At 40.1% G+C, this 23,348-nt stretch overlaps 1 protein-coding gene and 1 long non-coding RNA gene across 3 annotated transcripts in view; one reads left to right on the top strand and one right to left on the bottom strand.

The window, feature by feature from the left end:
- The window catches only part of RHOBTB1 (Rho related BTB domain containing 1), a 54,487-nt gene extending 39,167 nt beyond the window's left edge, over positions 1-15,320 (top strand). For both annotated transcript variants that reach the window (XM_037399995.1, XM_037399996.1), the window contains 7 exons: positions 3,487-3,672; positions 5,248-6,215; positions 6,629-6,747; positions 8,987-9,137; positions 10,881-10,969; positions 12,430-12,535; positions 13,059-15,320. In XM_037399995.1, the coding sequence (XP_037255892.1) occupies positions 3,487-3,672; positions 5,248-6,215; positions 6,629-6,747; positions 8,987-9,137; positions 10,881-10,969; positions 12,430-12,535; positions 13,059-13,228 (1,789 nt within the window). In that variant the 3' untranslated portion in view covers positions 13,229-15,320. The remainder of the gene's footprint in view (positions 1-3,486; positions 3,673-5,247; positions 6,216-6,628; positions 6,748-8,986; positions 9,138-10,880; positions 10,970-12,429; positions 12,536-13,058) is intronic.
- Positions 14,698-23,344, bottom strand: LOC119153449. Its single transcript, XR_005106141.1, has 2 exons — positions 22,148-23,344; positions 14,698-18,135 (listed from the first exon to the last, which is right to left on the bottom strand). It is a non-coding gene; the product is annotated as an uncharacterized LOC119153449 (long non-coding RNA).
- Positions 23,345-23,348: the final 4 nt, after the last annotated feature.

Below are 23,348 nucleotides of genomic sequence, written 5' to 3'. Positions count from 1 at the left end.
TCTGCCCCGTTTGGAGCCCCAGCGAGTAGAAAGAAACCTGTTTTCTTACAGTGATGATGCAGAATGTTTCACTGGTGGTCGATCGCACTCTAGAGCAATTCACACAGAAGTTATGAGTTTTGGTGATACTTCAGTATGTTTGTATGTTTCATATAATAAGAGCAGATGATTCACAATGTCTTCTGATAAACCTATGAAAAGCAGAATGTAAGAATCAGCTATGCATTTCCAGCACGTACCACTGATTCTACAAGACAATGTGTTGGATATCAAAGCAACCGTTTCTCTTTGTGATACTTACCTTTGTTTCTGGTGATACTTCAGTATCAAACATCAGCACATGCAGTAAGTGCAGGTACGTGCTTTTGCTGTATTTAAGAAAGGTGGATGCATACAGTGCCTTATCTATTGCCCGTCTCAGTTGGATGGTGCTCTAGGAAGAATATGCTGGAGAAGTTCTAAAGTACTTTTTGGCATTCAAGTCTGTGGAAATGTTTCCTGGATCATTCCTGAATTTTACTGGGAAATGGTTATTAAATTTCTCTTTGGAAAAAGCAGTTTGTATTTGTGAATATATTGCTGCAGAGAGAAAGAAGAAAGCAGAAGTAAACCTGATTCATTCTTTCTTGTTCTCCAAGTAACCAAACCACACAAAAATGGCAATAAATTACTTTTTTTAATCCTATCCTTTTATGTTCCCTGAGAATATTAAAATAGCATTGGTAAATTTTTAATGTTTGAAAAACATTAATGCATTATTTTAACCTTACAGGTTCTGGCTTTTATGAACAAATGTCAAACCAAACTTTATACTGAGGTGTTAGCAAGTTGTAAATGTGCCTTTGACATTAAAAGGGATTGTAGGTATTTTAATTAAAAGTTTCCAAAGAACAGTTTTCCCTAAATGTTCACAGTCCTATGTAGACAGTTAATCTTCCTTATATATTACTGTCTCCAGTTTGTACTAATAGTGCAAATCACGCTTATGAATTGAATGAAAACTTAATTTATTGTCGTAAGGTGGATGTATTTTGTGAGCTAGCAGACCCAGCTCCCAGCTGTGGTGCTGGTTCAGCATGTGAACTCTGTCACTATCCAGTGATTTCCCATCCATCCTGTTTATGGCACAGGGTCATTTATTTCTCCCTGTTCAGTACAGAACTCTCAAGATACTCATTTTATGGGGAAGTCCAGGGTTTACCACAGAATTAATAATATGCAAATCACAATTTTTTTACCTTTTTATTCTGTTTTTCACTTCATTCAGAAGGCGGTAAGCTGGAAATATCCTGTTAGCACAATGGTGTGTGTGCTGTAAAGAAACCAGCTTTCTCCAGCTCGGTTTTGTGGTTGCCCAGGGAAGGTCAGAGGTGGAGAGCTGCTCAAGAACCCCGTGCAGCTTTGTGGCAAAAACGTGAGACACCCTTGGCAAAGGCTGTAACACATGCAGGGCTGTGCTGCGGCCAGTCTGCTGGATAGCCTGGGCCTGTCCTGACCAAGGGAACGGAGCATCACGGGCCTTTCTCGGGAGCCCAGACCTGTGGCCAGCCCAGCAGCGGTCAGCAGCGGTGCCGCGGGGGAGCTGTTGTCATCTCCTGCCTGTGAGCTCCTGCCGGAGCTCTGTTGCCTTCTGGTTTTCTGAAAGATGTGATGTGTGTCTTGTGGTTAGTAGTCAGGAGGGTTGGATACTCGTGACTGCGATGACTTGGCTTAGGCATTACTTTCTGAAGGACACAAGGCAGTCTGTCTCTCTAAGACGCTTAGTTACAGTTAGGACCAGTCAGCCGACGCTTGCCACTCTGGCAGTCTGGATGATCTTGAATTAAACAACAATTGACCAGATTAGAATGTGTTTAATTTTAATTAATTAATTATTTTTATTTTTTTTAATTACTTAATTAATTTCAATTAATTATTTTATCTTGGTGGTGCATTGATCTCTCCTTTCTGGGATCTTAGCAAATGTCTGCTGGGGCCTCAGTTTTACTCTTACATGACCTTGAATAGAGCAAGTTTGAGATTAAAGGCTGTTTGCCTCAGTTATGAGGAAGACCAGTGTATTAGTGGCTTGCCACTTTGCTATTTACTAGATAACTTTTCAGTTTGAAGAGGCCTTGTTTCTAGAGATGACAGATGTGTTGCGGTTTATATAAGATACAAACTTGGAGCAGGAGCATTTATCTTGCATTAAATTTATGCTCACAGCAGTACCCATATTGTATGCAGCTATCTTTAGAAACAGTCTTGCTGGATATATCTGTACCCTCCGTGAAATGTAGGAAGCAGCAGTACTGAGGAGGTATTTCATTATTTAAAAGGTGAATGTTAAGGTTCACTGCTGCTGCTGCTCTATACATTACACAAACTGCAGACACAACACATTTGTGCTAAATTAAAGAATAATAGAAGTGAGATAGACATGGTATTGCTGAGCTTATCCTGCTGACAAATCTGTAGCAATAAGATGCTTCCTCAAAACATCCCTTTTCCTCAATTTTTCTTAAGAGTTTCAATTCAACTTTTTTTTCTTCTTTTCTTTTTTTTTCCCATGAGAGACCCAAAAGCTTGAAAACTGCTTTGTAACATCCCATCCCATTTTATAAATAATTAAGTTGCCCCAAGTTAGAAATGCCCTGAAACAAGTATTCAAGCATTTATCTGCCTTAGGCTACTAGCTCTGACAAGAGTTAGGCAGTGGTTTAGTGGATGAACTGTCAACCTTAATCCTCGTACTTACCATTTATAAAGCAAGTTTATTTAGTGAAGTACTTTTTGTTTTCTTAAAACCTTTAAAAGCCTGCAAATACTGTCATGCTTACTCTGATTTAAGCCACTGTCCTATTCTACACTTTGCTGACCTTCTTTTCATTGTAATGTTTATTTTTGCTTATATTGTAAAGTGGTCATTCTGCAGTAATTTGCCCTTCTGACGGGTTATTTATTAAAGATGTTAGAGAATTGCTGTGCAAAGTGCATTGCAAAGGAGACCACTTCAGTATCTAAAATGGTGCAGCAAAGGTATTTTTCCATGACATGTTCAGAAGTGATCTGTGTCTGCCTGCATGGCTGTTCTTAAGTTTTGCATAATTCCTTCATAATTCCTAAGCACCAAATGATCTTTGAGTTGCAATTTAGGTATCCAGTCAGCAGAATTATTTCTTGAGCAATGACAGCCTGTGAATAACTACTGCAAAAGTAGAGAATGGCAGTCCGTACCTCTCTTAGTGCTCTGTTCATACGTGCAGGGATCCTCAGCATAGACGGGCAGTGCTTCCTAGGTATGTGGCTTTGTGCTCCCATGCTTTTGTGGTGAGATATGTAGCTTCTATCAAACCTCTGCAGAAATAGTATGTATTCTGACATCTAGGTGTCAGCACATTTTTTGAAGCGTAGAGTGAAGTAGCTTTAAGCTGGAGTGATGAATATAGGTGAAGCTGCAGCATGTTTGTTGGGTTTTAATTGCATGTTTTCCTGTTGCCTTTCTAGGTCTGATGTAGTTGTTCTGTGCTTTTCAATTGCTAATCCTAATTCCCTGAATCATGTGAAAACGATGTGGTACCAAGAAATCAAGCACTTCTGTCCTCGCACACCTGTCATCCTGGTGGGCTGCCAACTAGATCTCCGCTATGCAGATCTTGAGGCTGTTAACAGAGCCAGACGGCCTTTGGCAAGGTAAAGTTTAAACAAAACAAAATCACCTAAACTTGTTTGAGTGCCTGAGCACTGTGATAATATAGAGATAATAAGGATTACTGGAGGTTTTTGTATGTCTCTCTCCATCTGAACATGTGGATCATGTCCTGCCCTGTCACTACTGTCAGGTACTGTTTTAAATGGAGAGATTCTACTCCGGTTTTCTGCTTTCAAGATTTCGGGGGTTTGGGGTTTTTTTGTAAATGTAATCCTAAATTATGGCAGAAAATAAAGTGGTTTCAAGTTAAAGTATTTAAAGTTCTGAGATTAAAAGAGAGTTTGGGATCATTCTGGAGAAGCTTTGTTTTTCCCAGATTCAAAAGGCAAGTATTCACATGTTTGTGGGCAAAGCAGTCCCACAATTACCTGCTAATTTCTTCCTTTTATGTGAGTTACAATGAGACCAGATTCACAGAAATAATATCCATGATCGTGTAATTAAAGACTGTATTGTAACAAATTTCCATAAAGGGATTGAATTAATATTTCATGGGCTCTTAGAAAACTTTGCATTGCATTGCATTTAGATTCTTGACTCGGCAGTATAATTTCTGTAGGTTTGTTTGTTTATTAAACATTTGTTCATTGTGAGGGTGGGGTGAGCTTTTTGGTTGACTCTTTAGGAGGAAATATTTTTTCAAAACTCAAGATTCTTCTTCTTCCCTAATCCTCCTTTCTGATTTCACCATTAATGAAGTTTGAATCAGTACTCTGCGTGTCTAGCACAGAGACCTGAACTGATTATTAACTGGTGACTAAAGCAAGCTGTTGTCTGGAGCGTGTTACGTCTGTGCCAGCTTGTGTCTGCCCAGTATGGCATGCTCAGAGAACACAGTGTTGGGTCATGTCTTCTGGTGGGATGATTTTTTGTTGGGAAGATGGATCCAAGCCCAGGCTTTTTGCTGTTTTGTTTACCCTACATCATGTGCTAGAGCTGCTCTGAAAATTCGTGAGTTCCCACATAATGCTTCTACAGCCAAAACAGGCCTATCTCTTAAAGTGTGTGTGCAGTTACACTATTGTCGTAGGCTACTGTGATTTTCCTTTAAAAGCATAATAAGCTTAATAAATATTTCTCATTTCATATTTAGCTGTATTTGTGGGGTTTCCATGTCATGAGGATTCCCATTTGAGTTTAAGTGATGGAGACAAAGAGAGACATTGACAGAATATCTGTGTAGAAAGGGATGTTAGGAGGTTTTTTAAATAATGAAAGTTCTTGAACATCCTGTCATCTTTTTTTACTGTAAAATTCCCATTAAGAGAGAGAAGGCTTGCTCCATTTTGTGCAAATGATTTCTACGTATTTTTAGTAACATTGCAAAGACGCCACCAAACTTAAACAAAATTACAAGTGTTTGCTATTCTAAAACTCTCTGGAGTCATGGTTGTAGATTTCCAAAGGGCTTTGTGGGCTTAATTTTATATTTTGTTTCATTTGAATGATAATTACTCAGAATTGGTGCCGAGACGTTTTGTAAAATTCCATGCTTTCTGGAGTAACTTTGTGATGATTGCTCTGTGTGAGAAGGTTTATTTTTTGTTTAACTCTAGGCCTATAAAGAGAGGAGACATTTTGCCACCAGAAAGAGGCAGAGAGGTTGCCAAGGAACTTGGGATACCATACTATGAAACCAGTGTATTTGACCAGTTTGGGATTAAAGATGTGTTTGACAATGCAATTAGAGCTGCCCTGATATCAAGAAGACACCTGCAGTTCTGGAAATCTCATTTGAAGAAGGTCCAAAAACCATTGCTTCAGGCTCCATTCCTACCTCCAAAAGCCCCTCCTCCGGTTATCAAAATTCCTGAGTGTCCTGTACCGAGCATGAATGAAGCTGGATATTTATTGGACAGCCCACTGTGTGCAGATGTTATGTTTGTTCTGCAGGAGCAGGACTACATTTTTGCTCACAAGATTTACCTAGCTACCTCCTCTTCAAAGTTTTATGACCTTTTCTTAATGGAATGTGAGGAAAGTCCAGACTTGGATGAAACACAGTGTAATAAAGAAAATACAAATAAGGATGTTCTGACAAGTCACCTTGAGACAAATGGTGACAGTGATGAGACATCCTTGAACTCTGCTGATGTTAAAATCCGCCCACCAGAAAGTACGGACTCTTTAAACACGCTAGAAACTGAATCTGGTGAAACAAATTCTGCAGCAAGAACTCTGTCATCCTGGGGTAAGGGGTTTGTTAGTGTGCATAAGGAAATGCAAGTGAATCCTGTCTCAAATAGGATGTGTCCTGTAACTGTGGTAAAAATGGATTCATCTGTGCAGGCCGGACCTTTTAAAACTGTTTTGCAGTTTTTATACACAGGGCAACTGGATGAAAATGAAAAAGATCTCACAAGACTGGCTCAGATTGCTGAAATCTTGGAAGTATTTGATTTGCGAATGATGGTGGAGAATATTATGAACAAAGAAGCCTTCATGAATCAAGAGATTACTAAAGCATTTCATGTCAGAAAAGCTAATCGGATAAAAGAGTGCCTTTGCAAAGGGACATTTTCTGGTAAGTAAATACATGCTGTAATGGGAAAAACACTAATTCTTTTCTCATTCATGTTACTGTTGCTTCACAGACTTCAAAAACTGACATCTTACATTGTTCTTAAAGGAGGGGTGAGGCCAGAATTATAGTGTTCCTCAGGCAGACTGTTCCAACCTGGGACTCTGCAGTTTAATTTCTCAAAATGTACACACAAGCTTTTGAATAAGTGACCCCATTTTCCAAAGTGTTGAATGTCCAATCTCCCTCTTTTAAGTGAGGCTTTCTATTTAACTATATAAAATGCTAGCCTTATCTTCCAGGGGGTGGGTCATGGGAAGTGAAAGAATAGTTGGTTAATAGTGAATATACATTCCTGAGACAGTTTCAATTCAGTGCAGACTTGCAGCATGCCTGTTTCTTTGTTACCATGGCAGATGTGACATTTAAATTGGATGACGGAACCATAAATGCCCACAAGCCACTGCTGATCTGTAGCTGTGAATGGATGTCTGCTATGTTTGGAGGATCGTTTATTGAAAGCTTGAACAGTGAGGTATTTGCCCAGTTTTGTCCATTTGGGTTATAATTTCTGATGGATTTAGGGTGATGGAAGCATCATTCTATATCTACTTGAAAGGTTGCAATAATCCCTGGAACGATTCTTTATTCTTCCTGTGCAGACCTGGGATGCTTTTCTTCTTAAGGCATTACATTAGGATGTCTAGGAGGATAACATATCTTCTGCAAGGCATGAGACTTCCTCCAATGCTGGAACGTGTGTTTAAACCTGAAATCCTTTAAAATATTAAATATGAAGGGGAAAAATTATGAACCTGTGAATTACTTTAAAATAAGTTTTAAAGTTGTGTGAATACATATTCATAGGTTCTCTAGTGCATCATCTTGTCCTCTTAAGTAAAGCAGGTATGAAGTACAGTGTAAAAGATCTCTGCTTTGAATTAAGATTTTGCAGCAGAAGCCTTGTATTTCCAGGTGGTCTGTTTTTCAAATTCTAAACACTCTGCTATTATTTTTTTCTTGTGTTTTACCTGTACCCAGGGTTTGATTTTTGTTTTGATTTTCTTGTTCCTTTCCATACTTACAGGTCTTGCTCATATGAAGAGTTCAAGTTTTTTGTGTTTAATATTCTGAAGATTGTGTTCTACTTAGATTTTTCTTGCTTCTTCTAATACAGCTGTAAACATAATTCCTTTCCCAGAGGCGTGCTTAACAAGTGGTTCATTAAAAATACATAGTTTGACTCTAGTAAGCAACATTTGGCAATGAAGAACATACATTTTTTTTCTACCAGCCTATTTTTAATGATTGACTTAACAATCTTAGCTCATCTTTCCAATTTAAAATATTTAGCTTCCATTTTGTAGATTTTAAAGCATTCAGTAATGCTTTTGGAAGTTTTAGAATATACGTAGATATGAATCGAATGGTCTCCTTTGATTGGTGTACAAAAATTAAAAACATCTACTTTTTACTTGTTACTTTTTCTATATTTGGGAAAAAATCACTGAATTTACTGTTCTCTGTGCTAACAAAAATATATTAATAAAGAATGAGTTTCATGATTAGTTCCTCTTAATTGGAGAGCTGAGCTGTTTCCCAAGTGCTGTGCATAAGAGGTTCATGCTTTAGCGCTAACAGATCTGGGTTTGAATTCCACCCATCCAGGCAGAGCTGAAAGAAAAGTTCCCAAGCCCCCGACGGCTAACCACCAGCTGCGTGACGATTAATTCCCTTCTAGCAGGAAGTACATGCTGACTGCTTCCAAGCAATCAGATTAAGTTGCGTGTACATTTAATTCCTTATCATAATTTTGTTATTATTTTTCTGCTCTGCCATTTTTTTACTGTAAGTTCTTCAGAGTACCACAGTGCATTCTTCATTGCCAGCATCTCTTTTTGAGTTATGAAGACGTGCGTTACAAACTACTGATTAATGGGATCAACTAGCTTGCATATTGGAAGCAGATTTACCTGCTGCAACCTTGAGCCCTGCAAGAATTGGTTTTACCCTGTTCTTTGGAGGAGTGATGCTGTGTTCAAACTGTAGTTGAGATGCTGCAGTGATAGGTTACAGTGAGGCTTTCTAACTCTCCTTCCTCTTCTTTTAGGCTTCCCTGCAGTGAAATGGAGCTAGGGTTGTGCTGACGAAAAATTAGATAGCTTTGGTCCTAGTGTTGGTAGCTTCATTACATGGTGGTTACAGTAATTACACGTGTGGCACAAATGGTTTAAGTTTTCTTTGCCTCATTTCTTTAGTTCTCAGTCCCTTCTCAACCATCATTTACTTGGATAATTTGGTTGTTTATAAACAGACCGAGAGGGGTGGGTTTTTTGTTATCCTTTGGTTATTCTCAGAATCCCCAGAATATCCCTTGCCAGGAGCAGATAGATTACATTCCACAAGAAGTCTGCCAGCAGAGGTTTGGCATGGAAGATGCTCAGTGGCTTTTATGTATCCCACATAACCGTCCATTTGCAGGCTAGAAAGCATTGAGCAGATTCACTGTTTGACGTGGATCCAATTCCAGCAACTTTGTACCGAGTTGCTTGTATATAAACTGGCAAAGGATCCGACTCTGGAGGTATGCTTACCTGTTGGCAGCTTCTTGAACTTTAATGAAAAACTTCTTGTTTGAAAAAAGTTTTCCCTGTATTTCTAAAATGACTTAAAGAGAGAAAAGGACAACCCAGCAAAGTGACAGAAGTGAAATACGGCCTCTATATGAGAAATCCTTAATTATTAGAGACACTTTTCTTACATATCTTTTCCAGGTAGTTCTTCCCAATATAAACAAGACTTCCATGCAAGCGGTTTTAGATTACTTGTATACCAAACAACTGACCTCCAGTCAGGAACTGGACACACTTGAGTTAATTGCATTGGCAAATCGGTTTTGCCTTCCTCACCTGGTTGCGCTAGCAGGTAAGAATTTGCGGCATTGTCCAATGCAGTGTCTTCTGCAATGGCTGAAACATGTTTTAGTGGTTTTGGAACACATGGGATTTTCTCAAGTGTCATGGAAAATAAATATATTTATTTTCTGAAAGGGATATTGTAATAGAAATTGATATTTTTACTTAGAAAAATGTGTTTGCCTTTTTCTTGCCTTTTTCAGTTTTGTGCTGAACCAGCTCAGAACATTGAAGGAAGCTCTGCTTTAAAAACAGAGTAAAGCTGCTCTTTAGCATTGACAATAATGTCTGTGTCTTGTAATAGCCATTCTGTTGTTTTTAATTTACATGAAAACAGGATGGACCCCAGATTTCCATTTCATAATGAATGAAGTGCTCCATTATACATTTCTATTCAAAGAGAGTAACTAAGCTAATTCAAAACTGATCTAGACCTTCATGTCTTTTAGAAATGCTGTCTGGATCCCTTTTCACTGCCTAGAAGGGAATTGGATATTTTGGTTTATAAATGGGAGATTCAACCCTCATTTCAGGAAGACATAAGTTACATATTTAGAGAAAAATTACAGGATAAGGTGCTACTTAGTTGTAAAATGAAATCCATACATACCCCAGACCTCTGGGTTTCATTTTTTTTGTTTATTTGTGTGTTTCTTTCTGTGTATGCAACTTGGCATTGTTTTGAAGACATGGCCAAGGCCAAAACTCAAGAGACAGATGAAGCAAAGCTACATGTATTTATATTACAACACTTCGGCAAAATTTGATCACAGACCATATCCTAGCTCTCCTTCGCCTGTGCATCTGGCCTGTGTACCTTGTCTTCACTGGTTCTGACAGACCAAATCTTTATTGCCTGATTTTATACACACATTTTAACTAAAGTCTTGGGTATCTTTTTAAATATTGCAACATAAACGTACATACAGTATTAAGAATATTTCATTCTACTTAATTCGTGCTGAAATAATTTCGGGTCCAAAGGTTACTACCAACAACCAAACCCAGTAGAATTAAATCAGCTGACAGCATTTCCCCAAAAAACACTCAAACCTCTTACGTTTCTAGGAAATGGTTATAGGAAAGGGTTAAAGATTCTTAAACTGAAATGACTTTGGGGGAGATGGTCAGCATTCATCTGGATCCCTAGAAATTACTAATCTAAGAATCTGAAGGGGACCTGAAGTGAATTTTTTTGTATCAGTGCTGTGGGTATACTTATTAATAAATCCACAATGCAATGGCAAATGCAGTAGTGCCTAAAACCTTGGCTACTGCTTTTGCATTACCCAAGAGAGACAGCTGATCCATATTTCTAATTTATATTGAATATTACACTCATACATTCTGCCAGAAAGGGACTAGTGGCTGCTGAAATGTGTCCTTCTATATGTGATTATTAACTGCAGGGTCACTTTCTGTAAGAAAGAGATAAGAATTGTGTGTGAAACCAGAAATAAGTAGTTTGGCTTGAGGCAAAGGGGCAAATCCTCATATGGACTGTGCTCCACTGGAGCAAGACAGTATATATCTGTAATGCAGAATCTCCAGCCACAACTCTAAAGGCCAGAATTTGACTTTCCCAAATATGAAGTTTCTCAAGATACCTGGGTGAATGTGACACTTGCACAATACTAGAGTTAACATTAGGAGGAGGGAGAACATGCCACCTTCATTCTTTGTTACCTGTGTATGATCTGACCTTGAAATGTGACCATTTCCTGCGTGAGTCATAAGTTTTCTCCTCTAACAGAACAGCATGCAGTACAAGAGCTGACAAAAGCCTCCATGAGCGGTGTTGCAATAGATGGAGAAGTACTATCCTATCTAGAATTGGCACAGGTCAGTGTGCACTGGTTTTTAAAGATATTCTGGTCAGCTACAGGACTCGCTTTCAGCACCTTAGTGGTTCTGAGCATTGCTTCTAAGTGGCTCAAAGTCTGCAGTTCTGAGAGTGACTGACAAGAAAACCTGGTTTTATCTTCTATTTTAAAGCAGGTTTGTTTCTGTTAGTTCAAAGGTGAAGCGTCTATTTAATCTCGGAGAAGTTGCCTTTCAAATATATATTTTAGTTTTTCTTGATTGTGGAGTTTTCATGGCCATGCTTCAGTAACATGAAATGCAATGTAATGAAGCTGTTCAGCTTTGTAATGGTGACCGATTCTTGGGTTCCTTTCAATTCAGTTCTTGTAGGTATATTTAGACCTGTATTGCAAAGGCAACCTTTTTTATATGCTTCGACTGGCTACTAAGAGCCAGTCATCTGATAGTTCGGAGTGAGTACAAATCCTACTGCTTTATGTTCAAACATATTTCAGTCGTTTTTGAGTCCATGAACCATGAAAACAGAGAGCCCGTAGCTCACAGGTAAACTGCACACCTCTGTTTTCCAAAAGGAGTGATACAGCAGTCTCCCAGATACAGAAGTACAAATTAAAGGGTTTTTTTTTTAATTTATTTTATTATTCTTGGTTTCACGCTAATGATGAGTCTGGCCTGCAGCTTGGCTTGTAGTCTCAGGTTTAAGTAGCGCTGAAATACAGCACAAGTTGGCCACCATGCAAGATATCCTGCAGCTGGCTTTAAAGTGCCTCTCTTGCAAAACCAGGACTGAACCCCCTCCAAGAAAAGGCAGCTTGCATCACTTAATTCTGATTTTATGTTTCCGTTTTCTTTTTTTTCTCCTGGTTGAAGACAGAAGTAATATGTTTAACTACTGTTAGGATATCCTCCGTGCCCAATTACCTACATTGATATGATGTGTTTATAACCTGAGAAGATCATCGTAGTCAAAATGCCAAAATAGATACACATGCTATGCAATTTGACTTGTGTTACAGCTGTGCTTCCTTATGACCACAGGAAGCTTGTACAGGATTTTGTATTGAGTTTTCAGTAATACTTGATTTCTGTCCACAAGCGTAGGTTTCCAGGGAATTACTTCAGCGCAGGGTTTGCAGTAACTGATAGGGATATATGACTGTATAATCATACCAGAAAATTCAGGTCCAGCGTGCCCTGGGTTCAGATCCTGTGTGGGACTGAATGCAGTTGACCAGATGCTGTGCATACTAAGCACCTTTTCATGAGCCTTTTGGGCCATAGGTTGTTTCCAGCAGAACTGTGTGACAAGGTCTAGGGCACCTAAATGCCACTTCAGCCTCAAAAGCTTCCTTGTGTGCTTGGGAGAGTGCTGCCAGATACAATCTGCTGGGGACGGTTCTAGCTTTAGTTGTTCATTGGGGCTGCAAAATGAATGATAACCTCAGGAAATGAAATAAGCTCTTTGTTTTTCTTTGCAGTTTCATAATGCTAACCAACTGGCAGCTTGGTGCTTGCACTACATCTGCACCAATTACAACAGTGTTTGCTCCAAATTCCGCAAGGAAATCAAAGCTAAATCTTCAGGTACGGGCAACTTTCCCCCTCAGTTTTCATGGGTCTTCCCCTTCTTTGTCCACACCCAGTTGATTAAGCAGGAAGACAAAGATGAGCTCAGATAGCTAAGCCATGAGACTGAACCTCCGTGCTATCTTGAGTAGCATTCATAAATTTTTATCTGTAAAGAAAGGTCATAATCATTAGCCTGATTCCTGGGCAAGCATTATGCTCTTTACCTATTTCAGCAATGCTAAAAGGAACGGAGCTATTTTCAGGCTCCACAATGAAAAATGCACTCTGTAAAGGGCTTGCTTTTTTTACAAGCCACTCTTTGGTGGACCGAAGCCTGTTGAGCATGACTACTTTCAAAGTCTTTTCATACTAAGTAAGGTATACAAAGAAACTGGGGGAATCCCTGATAAGACAGCTAATGTGGAGACTGGATGAATGATTAGCAGCATGGCTTTTTGCGGATACTCAAGGCGTTTCTGGGATTTGTGTATCTTATTGGCTTGTTTGAGGGCTTTTTGATTTTATTTTTTTTAATCAGATAATCAAGAATATTTTGAGAGGCATCGGTGGCCGCCTGTGTGGTATTTAAAAGAAGAAGATCACTACCAGCGAGTTAAAAAAGAAAGAGAAAAGGAAGATGTTGCACTGAATAAACACCATTCAAAGCGGAAGTGGTGCTTCTGGAATTCCTCTGCTGTAGTTGCCTGAACAAAGCAAATAAGTGGAAAACCATAGCCAGTGTCAGAATTTAGTCTTACGGTTAGAAATAAGATGTAGTTCAGGTTTTCAGGAAACTTTGTTCCACACGTGCATTTATTATTGCTAAGGTCAAAAGCACAAGCTCACTGAAAGTGAGCCTGGAACAGCTCCTTGAAGTCACATGTATATTTTTGGCTAGTAAGCAGATAAATGTCTACCATTATTACATTTCTTTTTATATATAAAAAAAATAATTCCAGCATTAATGTTTCAATCTCCAGTTGGGAAATATTTTTATACTGTCTGGTGTGTTTTTTTCAGATAAAATTCTGGATACCATTTTATTTTACAGACACAAAATAACCATGTAGCAGCTTTGTAATTAGATTTTAACTATTTTTACTATGTCAGTACAGTGAAATAGACAATCGTCAACCATAAGAGACCGCTTTTAGAGTATCTCAGAAAAAGTAATCTTAGGAAAAAATCTAGTTGCCTAGTATAGGTTGTCTTTTTTAAAATAAGTACTGTGCACTGGTAATATAATTAGATGGTTATTTCCCCTTTCTAAAGTAAAGGGTTAGAATAAGATCCAATAACTACAAAATATAGAGTGCTTGATCTTTGCTCAGCTGAATAATAGGCAGTATAATTACCTGTTCAACTGCAGGCAAATGTATTTCTAATATTTGCCATGTAAGTGCAAATAATTATGACTGTGTGGGCCATGTGAAATCTAATGATTCTAAGTATTCAGAGGTTTCATATATCTAGATCAAGGAGGATATTTCTAAAAATCATTTAGAAGGGCTTATTAATTTATATCCTTATACAAGTATGGATCTGAATGCAAAAAGCAGTTATACTGCTTGCATTTGAATTACTGCATGGCAGTTACCTTGTTCTGCGGGATTCTTAACCATGCAGCCATTCCTCATCCGAGTTCCTTTTTGCTTCAGTGCAAGCAAATGAAAGGGCTGCAAAAACAAGCAGGAGTTATCTAGTGTTCCAGCTTTTTATAAATGAAGAAGGGTCTTCACACACAAGATCATTTCAGTTCGATCCAAATTTTTTAATAGCTTTTCCCAGGTAGAGCTCAAAATGGTAGATTATTTTTAAGTAGATGATATATTTCGCCTGGAAGTAGGTATTCCCAGAAAGCTGGGGGCAAAATGATGGCAGAAAGGCGGGAATTCTGCACAAGTGGTGTAAGAAAAGGAAGCGCCTCCAGTGTTTTCAAATAGCCTGTGTGTTTGTGACTTTTAATCAACCATTACTCTAAAGCTGCAGTGTTACACTAGGTTACATAAGAATGAGACATTTTTTACAAGACCAAAACTAAAATACGTAGACTGTAGAACATACACATGCAATCCTGTATGGTGTCTCAGGCACAATTCTGTAATCAAGGTAGTATTGTGTATTAGGTTCGTTAATATTGTTTTGTGCTGGCAGCTCAGCATACCAATGTGAAAAGCTGTTTGTTTGTTTGTGTTTTTTTCTGTATTCAAAGGCAAGGCAGTGCAGTCAAACCCCAGTACTGTAGGTCAGGAAAGGCTTTGGACTGAAAGCCATATACACCTCTACATACCTGCATTCTGAATGAACTAATTCTTGGCAGATTCTACCACAGGATGGTAGAAACCGCCCATCATGGAAAGAGATGCTGCTTTACAAACATTTGGTAAAGAAAGCAAGTGAGAGATTCCTACCCCTGTAAGATTCACCACCGTATGGTGATAAAGAAGGGCTATAAATGATGGCTGCAAATGTGTCTCCTTAATTCTTGGTCAGTGATAATGTATAGTGTGGAGGGTAGGTGTGTCAAGACTAAGTTGAGATAAATATCTGTTGTCACAAAATGTTAACCTGTCACATTTTAAGTAAGTATTGCTACTAGGTTTTACAGAACCAAAGCTACTGTATGATTGTAATCTTGCCAAACCGTAATGGATATATAAATGAACCTGAGGTATATGCAATAATATCCAGTTGTTCTAGTAATCAGCTACTATAACCAAGTGGCTGGTTCATTTGGTTAATGCTGTCTATGGCCTTTAATCTTGGTGGTTATTTTGTGTTTTTTATTTTGCAAAAAAAAAGAAAAAAAAAGAAAAAAAAAAAGAAAAAAGTCAATAAAACTGTTTAGTTACAAATTGTCTTCCAGCTCTTTGAAGAAGCTTCCTAAATTTTGCTTTAGGTGTAGCCCTTTTTAGTGCTGCTTGTAAGCATCCAGTGAATTTTACTGAACTGATACTTGCATGGCATATTAGGATTTATGGTTGGGAACGTCATAAGGAAATCCTACAGTGTTTGTACATGATGGTGGAAGTTTAGTGCTTGTCACTTACTGTTAAACTGCATAGCAAAAAAATCTCATGCCACTTTTCCCCATGGTTTCTGATATTTAATTAACATGCTGTTACCCAAAGGACATGAAACTAATTAGTTATGACAGACACAGGGAGGAAAAATGCAAGTAAACAGCAGGAAGTCTGTAAGGTTTTTAGTTTGCTCTAAACTTTGTACAAACACAGTTTTGCCTGCTTTCTCACTGCCTTAGTTGTCAACTGTTGTACAGAATCCCTCATTAACTGTTAGTAGACTCTCGGCAGCTACATCTCCCTGAATTTATGCAGGTTTAATTGATAGAGGTAGAAAGTTGGTGCTTTTCTAGAGGATCTTTTCAAGTTATCATGCAAAGGATGCCATGTTTGTGATTTTTTTTTAAAGCTCTTAAGCAATGCCAAGGACGTTGAAAGTAAGTGCAGTCAGCACACAATGTACTTTTTAAAGTGCTAATTTATGAGAATGTTACATATCTCAGTGGTATATTTTTGGAAGCAAAATTTTAATTCTTTGAACTTACTACCCTGAGGAAAGGTAATGGGCTCAACAGAGAAAGTGGTGACATCAGATGTAAAAACATTTCTCTTGATTATAGTAAAACCAGTAGCATAGAAGTAAGGAGCAAACCAGAGGCATTGCTCTTCAGGGCATTCTTTTTTAAATATTATGACCATTTACAAGAGGTTGCATGTCCTTTGTTTCTGGTGTGTCTCATTCAGCTTATTTCTTAGAAGCAGTGTTTTTGTATTTGTTCTTTAAGATACAATTTCTGCAAGTTCCTCTGTGTCACAATACAAACCAATTTCTGTGGCTTCCCACCCACAAACAGCACACCAAGGCCAGAAACAGTAGTGTTTTGCCAGTAAGGTGGCTGAAGTCTGGCCAACCCCATAACTCACTAATTTCATTCACTGAAGACCTACTCATCACTGTTGTTCAGTCAGATCAGGCCTCAAAGTGTGCAAAAGCTAGACAGTACTGCATAGGTGGGTATCTTAACAAGGGTTGCCTAGTAGAAGAGACAAATCTGGACAGCCCTTCTGAGCCCTGAAAACAGGATTGTACCAGATAGGGTAAGAGAAAACCAGTACAGTGCTTAATTGCCCTAATTCTTCAGCAGTGTACCCACAGATACCCCTCAAGGAAAACCTATGGCTAGAAGTGCCTGATTTGTAAAATCAGAGGGTTTTTTTCCATGTTCCAGTAACAAGCACTGGAAGATCAGCTGAAGACATCTTGGAAATCCTCCGAGGGCCAAGTCTTCCATCTTCTGTACAAAGACATTTAGGTAAAGAACTAATGTAATAAATAGGATTAATTTTGCTACCTAAACTCCTGGATGGTGAAAATATTTCAGTTCTTCCAGACTTCAAGATTACAGTCTGGTGAAGAGATTTGCTTTGTCAGGTGAAACTACAGTTTTGTCCCTATTTTATCCCGTTTTTTCAAGGTCACAGTCTTTATACGCCTGTCACTGGATAGGCCAGCATCTATTAGCTCTGGGTTGATAATCCAAGGTGTGTACTCTGCAGTGAGGTATCTGTAAGGTGGCTGCTTGCCACTCCTGAATCCCCTTAGGTTTTTGGTCCATTAAAATGATATAACAGCATTTGCATGAGAATACTTCTCCTGCAGGCAAAATTCTTATTGAAACGAATGAGATACCAAACACACACACACACACTTTGGGTTTTGAGGTGTCACCTAATTAATTTACATGTTATCGCTTGCCTGTGTTCCAAATCTGCTAACTGAAGTTGGCTCCGTGTATGGCATGCAGGATAAAACAGTGTGTTAGTAGCAATAATCCCCATCCTGCAGGCCCTATGATAGGATAATTCATTGTCAGTTAACTTATGCTTCTGCCTTTAGCTAAGAGAATATAACCCATGTATGTCAGGATTCACTGCACTAGCAGCCGGAGTAGTGAGACTATTGTATATTTATAAATGCAAACTAAATCCCTTACTGCTGCTTACATAAAAATCTTGATTTCTGGTAGAAATATGAAAAGCTTTTGGATCAAGGCTGCAGGAGGCCAAGAAGAAAATTTGAACATCAGAAGATGCAAGAATGATTATGCTAATGTATCCCAGCTCTAGAGAAAAATTAAACCAAGAAGATAAAGATGTGATTCAGAGAGAGAAGTTAACATTGGACAACAGAATTGTAAAGGCTCCTTTATAATTGTTTAGCTTTACTATTTCTTTTGTAAGTAGGCCATACAGCTACAACATCCCGCTGGGCTGTTCTGCAGCAACAAATGTTCCCAGATGTAGGTCCTGCATCCCACCCCCACAGCATGGCAGGGCACAGGTTACAATGAAAACATTATATTGTATTGCTGATTCATCTCAAGTCCTTTCCCATACCCAGCAGTCTGTCCTTTGGCCTGCAGAGGAGCCCAGTACCGTCTCCTGGATGCGGTATGTGTTTTTGTCTCATGTTGAAGGATGTTCCAGAACAGCAAGGACCTTACCCCACAATACGAAGGATCTCCAGCCAGTCTCTTTTGCTGGGACAGCAGACAGTAGAACAATGAAGCTCTGTGTCAGCCAGGTACTGGCCTGTTTAGGGATTTCAAGATTAAAAAAATACAAAATTAACTTTCAAAAAATACTCAGGAAGTCAGAGAGAGTCACGGAACACACGGGGACCAGCTGTGTAACAGCCTGGACAGCAGTATCTGAGGTACCATTTCAAGATGCTAAATGGGGGGAGGGTAGATTCCCTGTAGATAGCAGCTCTGGTTTTCAGCTTTAAAGAAGAACAGCCATCACCATCAGATAAAATCAGCAGGCTGGGTGCCATCCCTCTGTATTGCACAGGTCTGAGCAGCCACGCCAGGGGACGGTCTCTTCCCCCACTCCATTCTGGCTGCTCTGAAATTTCAGATAAGCAGCCAGGTGATGACACTTCACAGGGAGGATTTTCTTAAGAAATTTTCTTGCCTTTAACATTTTTAAAGAAGAATTCTTTATTACCCGTGGGGATTCATATTTTTTTAAGTTATGGCTCTATAATGAGGATTTCATGGTATTCCAGGTATTGATGCTGAGTAGTCAAATTAGCTGCAGGATAAAAAAAATCCCCCTACAATTAGCAGCAGTTTAAGAGTATATGATTAAATTTGCATCTTAGTCATTAAATATAAGCTGTTAATTCTGACTGGGTGATCAGATGTGATTATCCCCCACCTCCCAGCTGTTAGTTGTGTGCTATATATTAGAGATTTCTTTAGATTTCTCGTTTGGGTCCTCCATTAGACTTACAGCCTGCTTGCAAAGTGCTGTGGATCCCTGTGCCAATTATACCACATCTACATTTTCAATTGTGGAGTGTCTGGGGTTAGTTTTTAAATAATTAACAGATCTCATCATGTGATAAAAGTCTGTTAGATGAGGATGCCTTTCCCCATAGGCAGTATAAAGAAAGGGGGCTCCTAAGGAGCCCCCAGGGAAGCTCTGTGAATCCTCCCCATTCCTGCATTGCCTTGCAGGGGGTACGATGCAGTGTCGCTGGTCCTGTGGTCCGTAAGGCATCTGACAGCACTAAAACAACCTCCACCAAGTGTAAGTACTCACATACTCGCTACTCATTTTTCAGATTAAGTTTTGCCTCTGCTTCATAGCTGTCTGAGGGGTGCACAGAACTTTCCTGCCTCCCTCAGGCTGGCCTGCGGAGGTAGGTCCACCCCAGCTTTGTTCCCCTTTCATATTGGCTGGCCAAGGGCAGTATTTTTTTTTTTTTTGGAGTACACTGAAGTGATTTCTGGCCTGCTGGGCAGAGCGCATCTCTCCTGCAGGTGCTGCAGCCACTGAAGGACTGCAGCTCCCACAGCTGCACCTTGCCTTCCTCAGGTTCCCAAGGCTAGCAAAGGTAACGAGCTGGAGAGGCTGACGGCTGCACTTAATGGGGTTTTTGATCTGCTAGGGGGGTCTGGTTGGTTGTTTGCTGTAGTCACAGCAAGGTTTGTTTTGTAGAAGCTAATTCATTAAGAAGATAGGAGGAATAAGAAATAAAAATTACTGCATCAAAAGGTAATCAGGTAATTATCTAAAGATAATTGGGTAATTAAGCTAAAGACTTGCTTTCCTTTCCTCTTAGGCCTCTCCAGTATGCCTGACGGTGAGGAGAGGACTGAAGGGCAGGGCCGGGGTTGCTGGCCAGAATTTTCCTGAGTGTTAATAGAACCGATTGCTCCTCTGTAGCTGAGCAGAGAGGCAAGGAAGCTGGTGCCTCGAAGTTTGTTGGAAGCCATGAAATGACTCACCCTTAATCTTTTCTGCTGTTTATTGGCTAGAAATTACAGTAGGTGGTGTTGGTCTGAGCTTGCTGTAGAGCTCCGGGAAGGGGTCTGTGCCTGCTCTGGGTAGCGGTACATGGAGCACACATGCCATGCACCTGTAAGACAGACACTTGCCACATAAGCTGCAATGTATATAGTGCACATAATGCACTATAGGGGCAGCATTTGATGACCTGGCTGTTCTCTTCTAGATCCATGGGTTTTGTTTTGATATTGCTCACCCTCCCAGCCCATTAACACAAGGTATGGGCCAGGGAGGTAACTTCTCAGAACTACATTCTCCCCTCGTTTCAAAAGCTTGCCATAAACCTGGGAGCACAGGCACCAAACAGGAATCCAGCAGTTCTGCCCATTGAACTTCCATTCCTTCCAAGTTGTTTTTCAGGCCTCATCAGCCTGGCTGCCCACGCAGAGCAGTCAAGCTGCAGAATTTGCCACGTGACACAAGGGATGCGAAGGGCTTGCATGAGTTCCCAGCTAATCTGGAAAGGTTCACAGCTGAGAAGTTTACTGGCTCTTAATAAATATATAGAATTTATGCCCGACTGAGCAATTTCCAAAGTAAAACAAATAGCTGGGAGTTTTCAGAAGAGGTATCACTAACTGGCCATGCTGTTCTTTGTTTCTCTGGGCATCAGGTTTTGCCCTCTGACAGAGGAAGCATAAAGGACAGATGAAAACTTGGTCTGACCCAGCACTGCTGATCTCTATGTTCCAAAAAAGTTGGGATGAAGGATTCAGTGCGGGGGAAGCTTTTCCCACCTATCCATGTGCTCCTTTGTGATGAGCTAACAGGGTTTTTTCCCATGCCGTTTTGCTGATCGTCTGCCATTACTGAAAGTTCTCATGATGTCTAATGCTGCTGTTATAAATGGCAATAATAAATTCAGGTGGCATTCATGGTAGCATGCGTGGAGGGGGGGTGGAAATTAGTCATCTGCTTTTTGTACATTAACATGCAGCACTTCAGTGTGCTTTTACTGCACCACCTGCACTTAATAAGATTACTGCCCATTCACTAAGCCACATCTTGGCAGGCTGTCCAGCATCCACAAGAGTCCATAACTGCTCTGTCATACTTTACATCTCCTGAATGTTTTTCCAAAAGCTTTACTATACTGGCTCTGCCTTGTTACCTTTATTTTGCAGCAGAATTGAAACAGAGGTGGTTTCTCCAGGGTCATTCAAGTGATCACAGCCTGCCCCGCTCACTCCTTTAGGTGCACAGCTGGTCATAATTCTTGAATGTACTGTCAGGTGTCAGCTACAGGTGCAACTAATTTGCTCTCATTGCTTTGTCTACTGCTATTTTCTTTCAGAGACCCATTAGTGTAAGACAGACCTCCTCTTCAAATTCCCTTTTGGTCTTAATTGCAATACCTCAGGAGTAAAATGCAGCCACCATGCTTTCCCCTTGTCCCTGCAGCAGTCAGCTACACTCATCTTCTGATTTGGCAGCATTTGAGTGAAGCACAAACCAAGTCACAAGCATTTGATACAGGCACTTGACATTTCATGAGCATCCTCGTTCTTTGATAGGCTATAATTGGGCATAAAGAGGGCAGGCTGGCACAGTTGCTGTATTTGTGCCGAGTTGTCCGTGCATTTGTAGGGAGTGGCATACTCTAGGAAACCAGAAGGCTTTTCAGGAAGGGTTAGTCCTTCCAGCCTCCTAAGGAAGGAGGCATCTGTATTCAATTAAGAGCTTTGTTCAGCCTGGAGTGGGCAGGGCAATTGGAGAAGCCCAAACTGATGGAAGGTAGAAAGGCTATCAGGGAGTAACTAAGCACTCCCAATAGTACGAGTTGAATGGCATCAAATGAAACTAGCACGTGGCAGCTTCACAACCAAGAGCATCCTTCCACACCAGTATTAGTTGAGCTGCAAAATTTCTTGCCAGAGAGCACTGTCTGGAAGCTCACGCAGTTCCCAAAAGAAACCCTTGGGGAAGAAAGCTGTCAAATACATACCATCACCTCTGCTGCCAGGACTTAAGCCCAAGGCAGTTGGAAAGTTGAGAGTATACCATTTAATGCTTATCTTCGCTTTATGTTTCCCAAAGCATCTGCTGTTGGCCACTGTCAGAGGCAGGATTTGGGGCTGAGCAGACCTTTGGTGACCTGCTTGTGGCTGTTCCTGTAACCCTGACTGAGGACACTCCTACTTCACTGCAGAAATATCGAAGACTGTTCTTCCCCTCCCTGTAGACCCCCTCGTATTTGAACAGGTTGGTCTTCTGTCTGGTGTCAGTTCAAGAACTCATCACTTACCTGTTGGCAAGTACAGGCTCAGCCCACAAAAGGACAGGAAGGAAAGCAGAGGGATTCATCCTTCATCATCCATTCCTGGAAGACTGTAGCGTTCCTGCATCATTCTGTGCAAAGGATTAGTCTTTTAGGTCGGATCCAGAGCATGGGAGCTGGACCTAGGCACCAGCTCCTGGGAGTGAGATAAACTAGTCCTGCCCAATGTACTTAATGATGAAATCTGGCCTCGCTGACTACAGCAAATGCTGGTGGTTCTGAATGATGCTAAATCACGTGAGAATACACAGCATGAAAACAGTATCTGCCAGGGATTTTAAAGTGTCTTGAATCGTTTCATCCTAACCAAGCACCTCAGTAACACGTTAGATTCAGCTCTTTGTGTTGTAATCCCCAGAGCCACCTACACTGCCCTGTTAGGAGGCTGTTTTGCCTGTCAAGAATTAATCAGTTTCCAGTTCTGGAGCTGTGCAGTAGCATATTAAAAAAAAAAATCACTCTGATATAAGCAGTGTTGGTTGGAAAATAGGGAGATATGACTTACCTTAAGTGTAGCCATCAACCTGTTGCTGACTTTAGAGTGCCAAGGTAAACAGTGTTTCCAGCCAGCCCTTCTGCCTACCTGCTTTGTCTTGCTGCTTACTTTGCTTATTTTCACACACAAAGCTGACAAAGCACCATCACTTAGCATGATATGCATTTCTTCTATTGCACTGGGAATAATCTTTCATTACTGTAAGCTTTTTCAATTTTCTTAAGGCCTTTTACCACTTTGCCCATGTAGCATAATTTATTTTCTTGAGTGGTTTACATATTAAAGTGTGAAGTTGTATTTATATGTCTCTGAAGAGTTCTTTGCCGGCCAGTGAATCAGTGTTTTGGAGGTTTTCTTTGCTCTATCTTTCTGCTTCCACAGTGCAGTTTTTCACCTACAAATGAGACTTCAAACCTGCTGGCTTCTGCCACCTCTCACCATTTCAATCACCAGTCCAATTCTCAGCTCCAGACAGACAGTGTAGGGCCTGGCACCCTTCCTGCAGCAGGAGCTTCTCACTTTGGTCCAGAGCAGCTGAGGACCCTTCAAACAGCAAGCTGCAACTGTCCCTCTGACTTGCTGTCCTTTGGTTTTCTGGCTTCATGCCCTTAGTTTAAGTTACATATTTTTATCCATATATTTTTTTATATAGTTTAAGAAGTTTAGGCTCTG

This window comes from Falco rusticolus, chromosome 9 (assembly GCF_015220075.1).
Source record: "Falco rusticolus isolate bFalRus1 chromosome 9, bFalRus1.pri, whole genome shotgun sequence".
In the NCBI taxonomy this organism is placed as follows: domain Eukaryota; kingdom Metazoa; phylum Chordata; class Aves; order Falconiformes; family Falconidae; genus Falco; species Falco rusticolus.
Note: the sequence above shows the minus strand (reverse complement) of the source record. Positions and strands in the feature narration are given on the sequence as shown.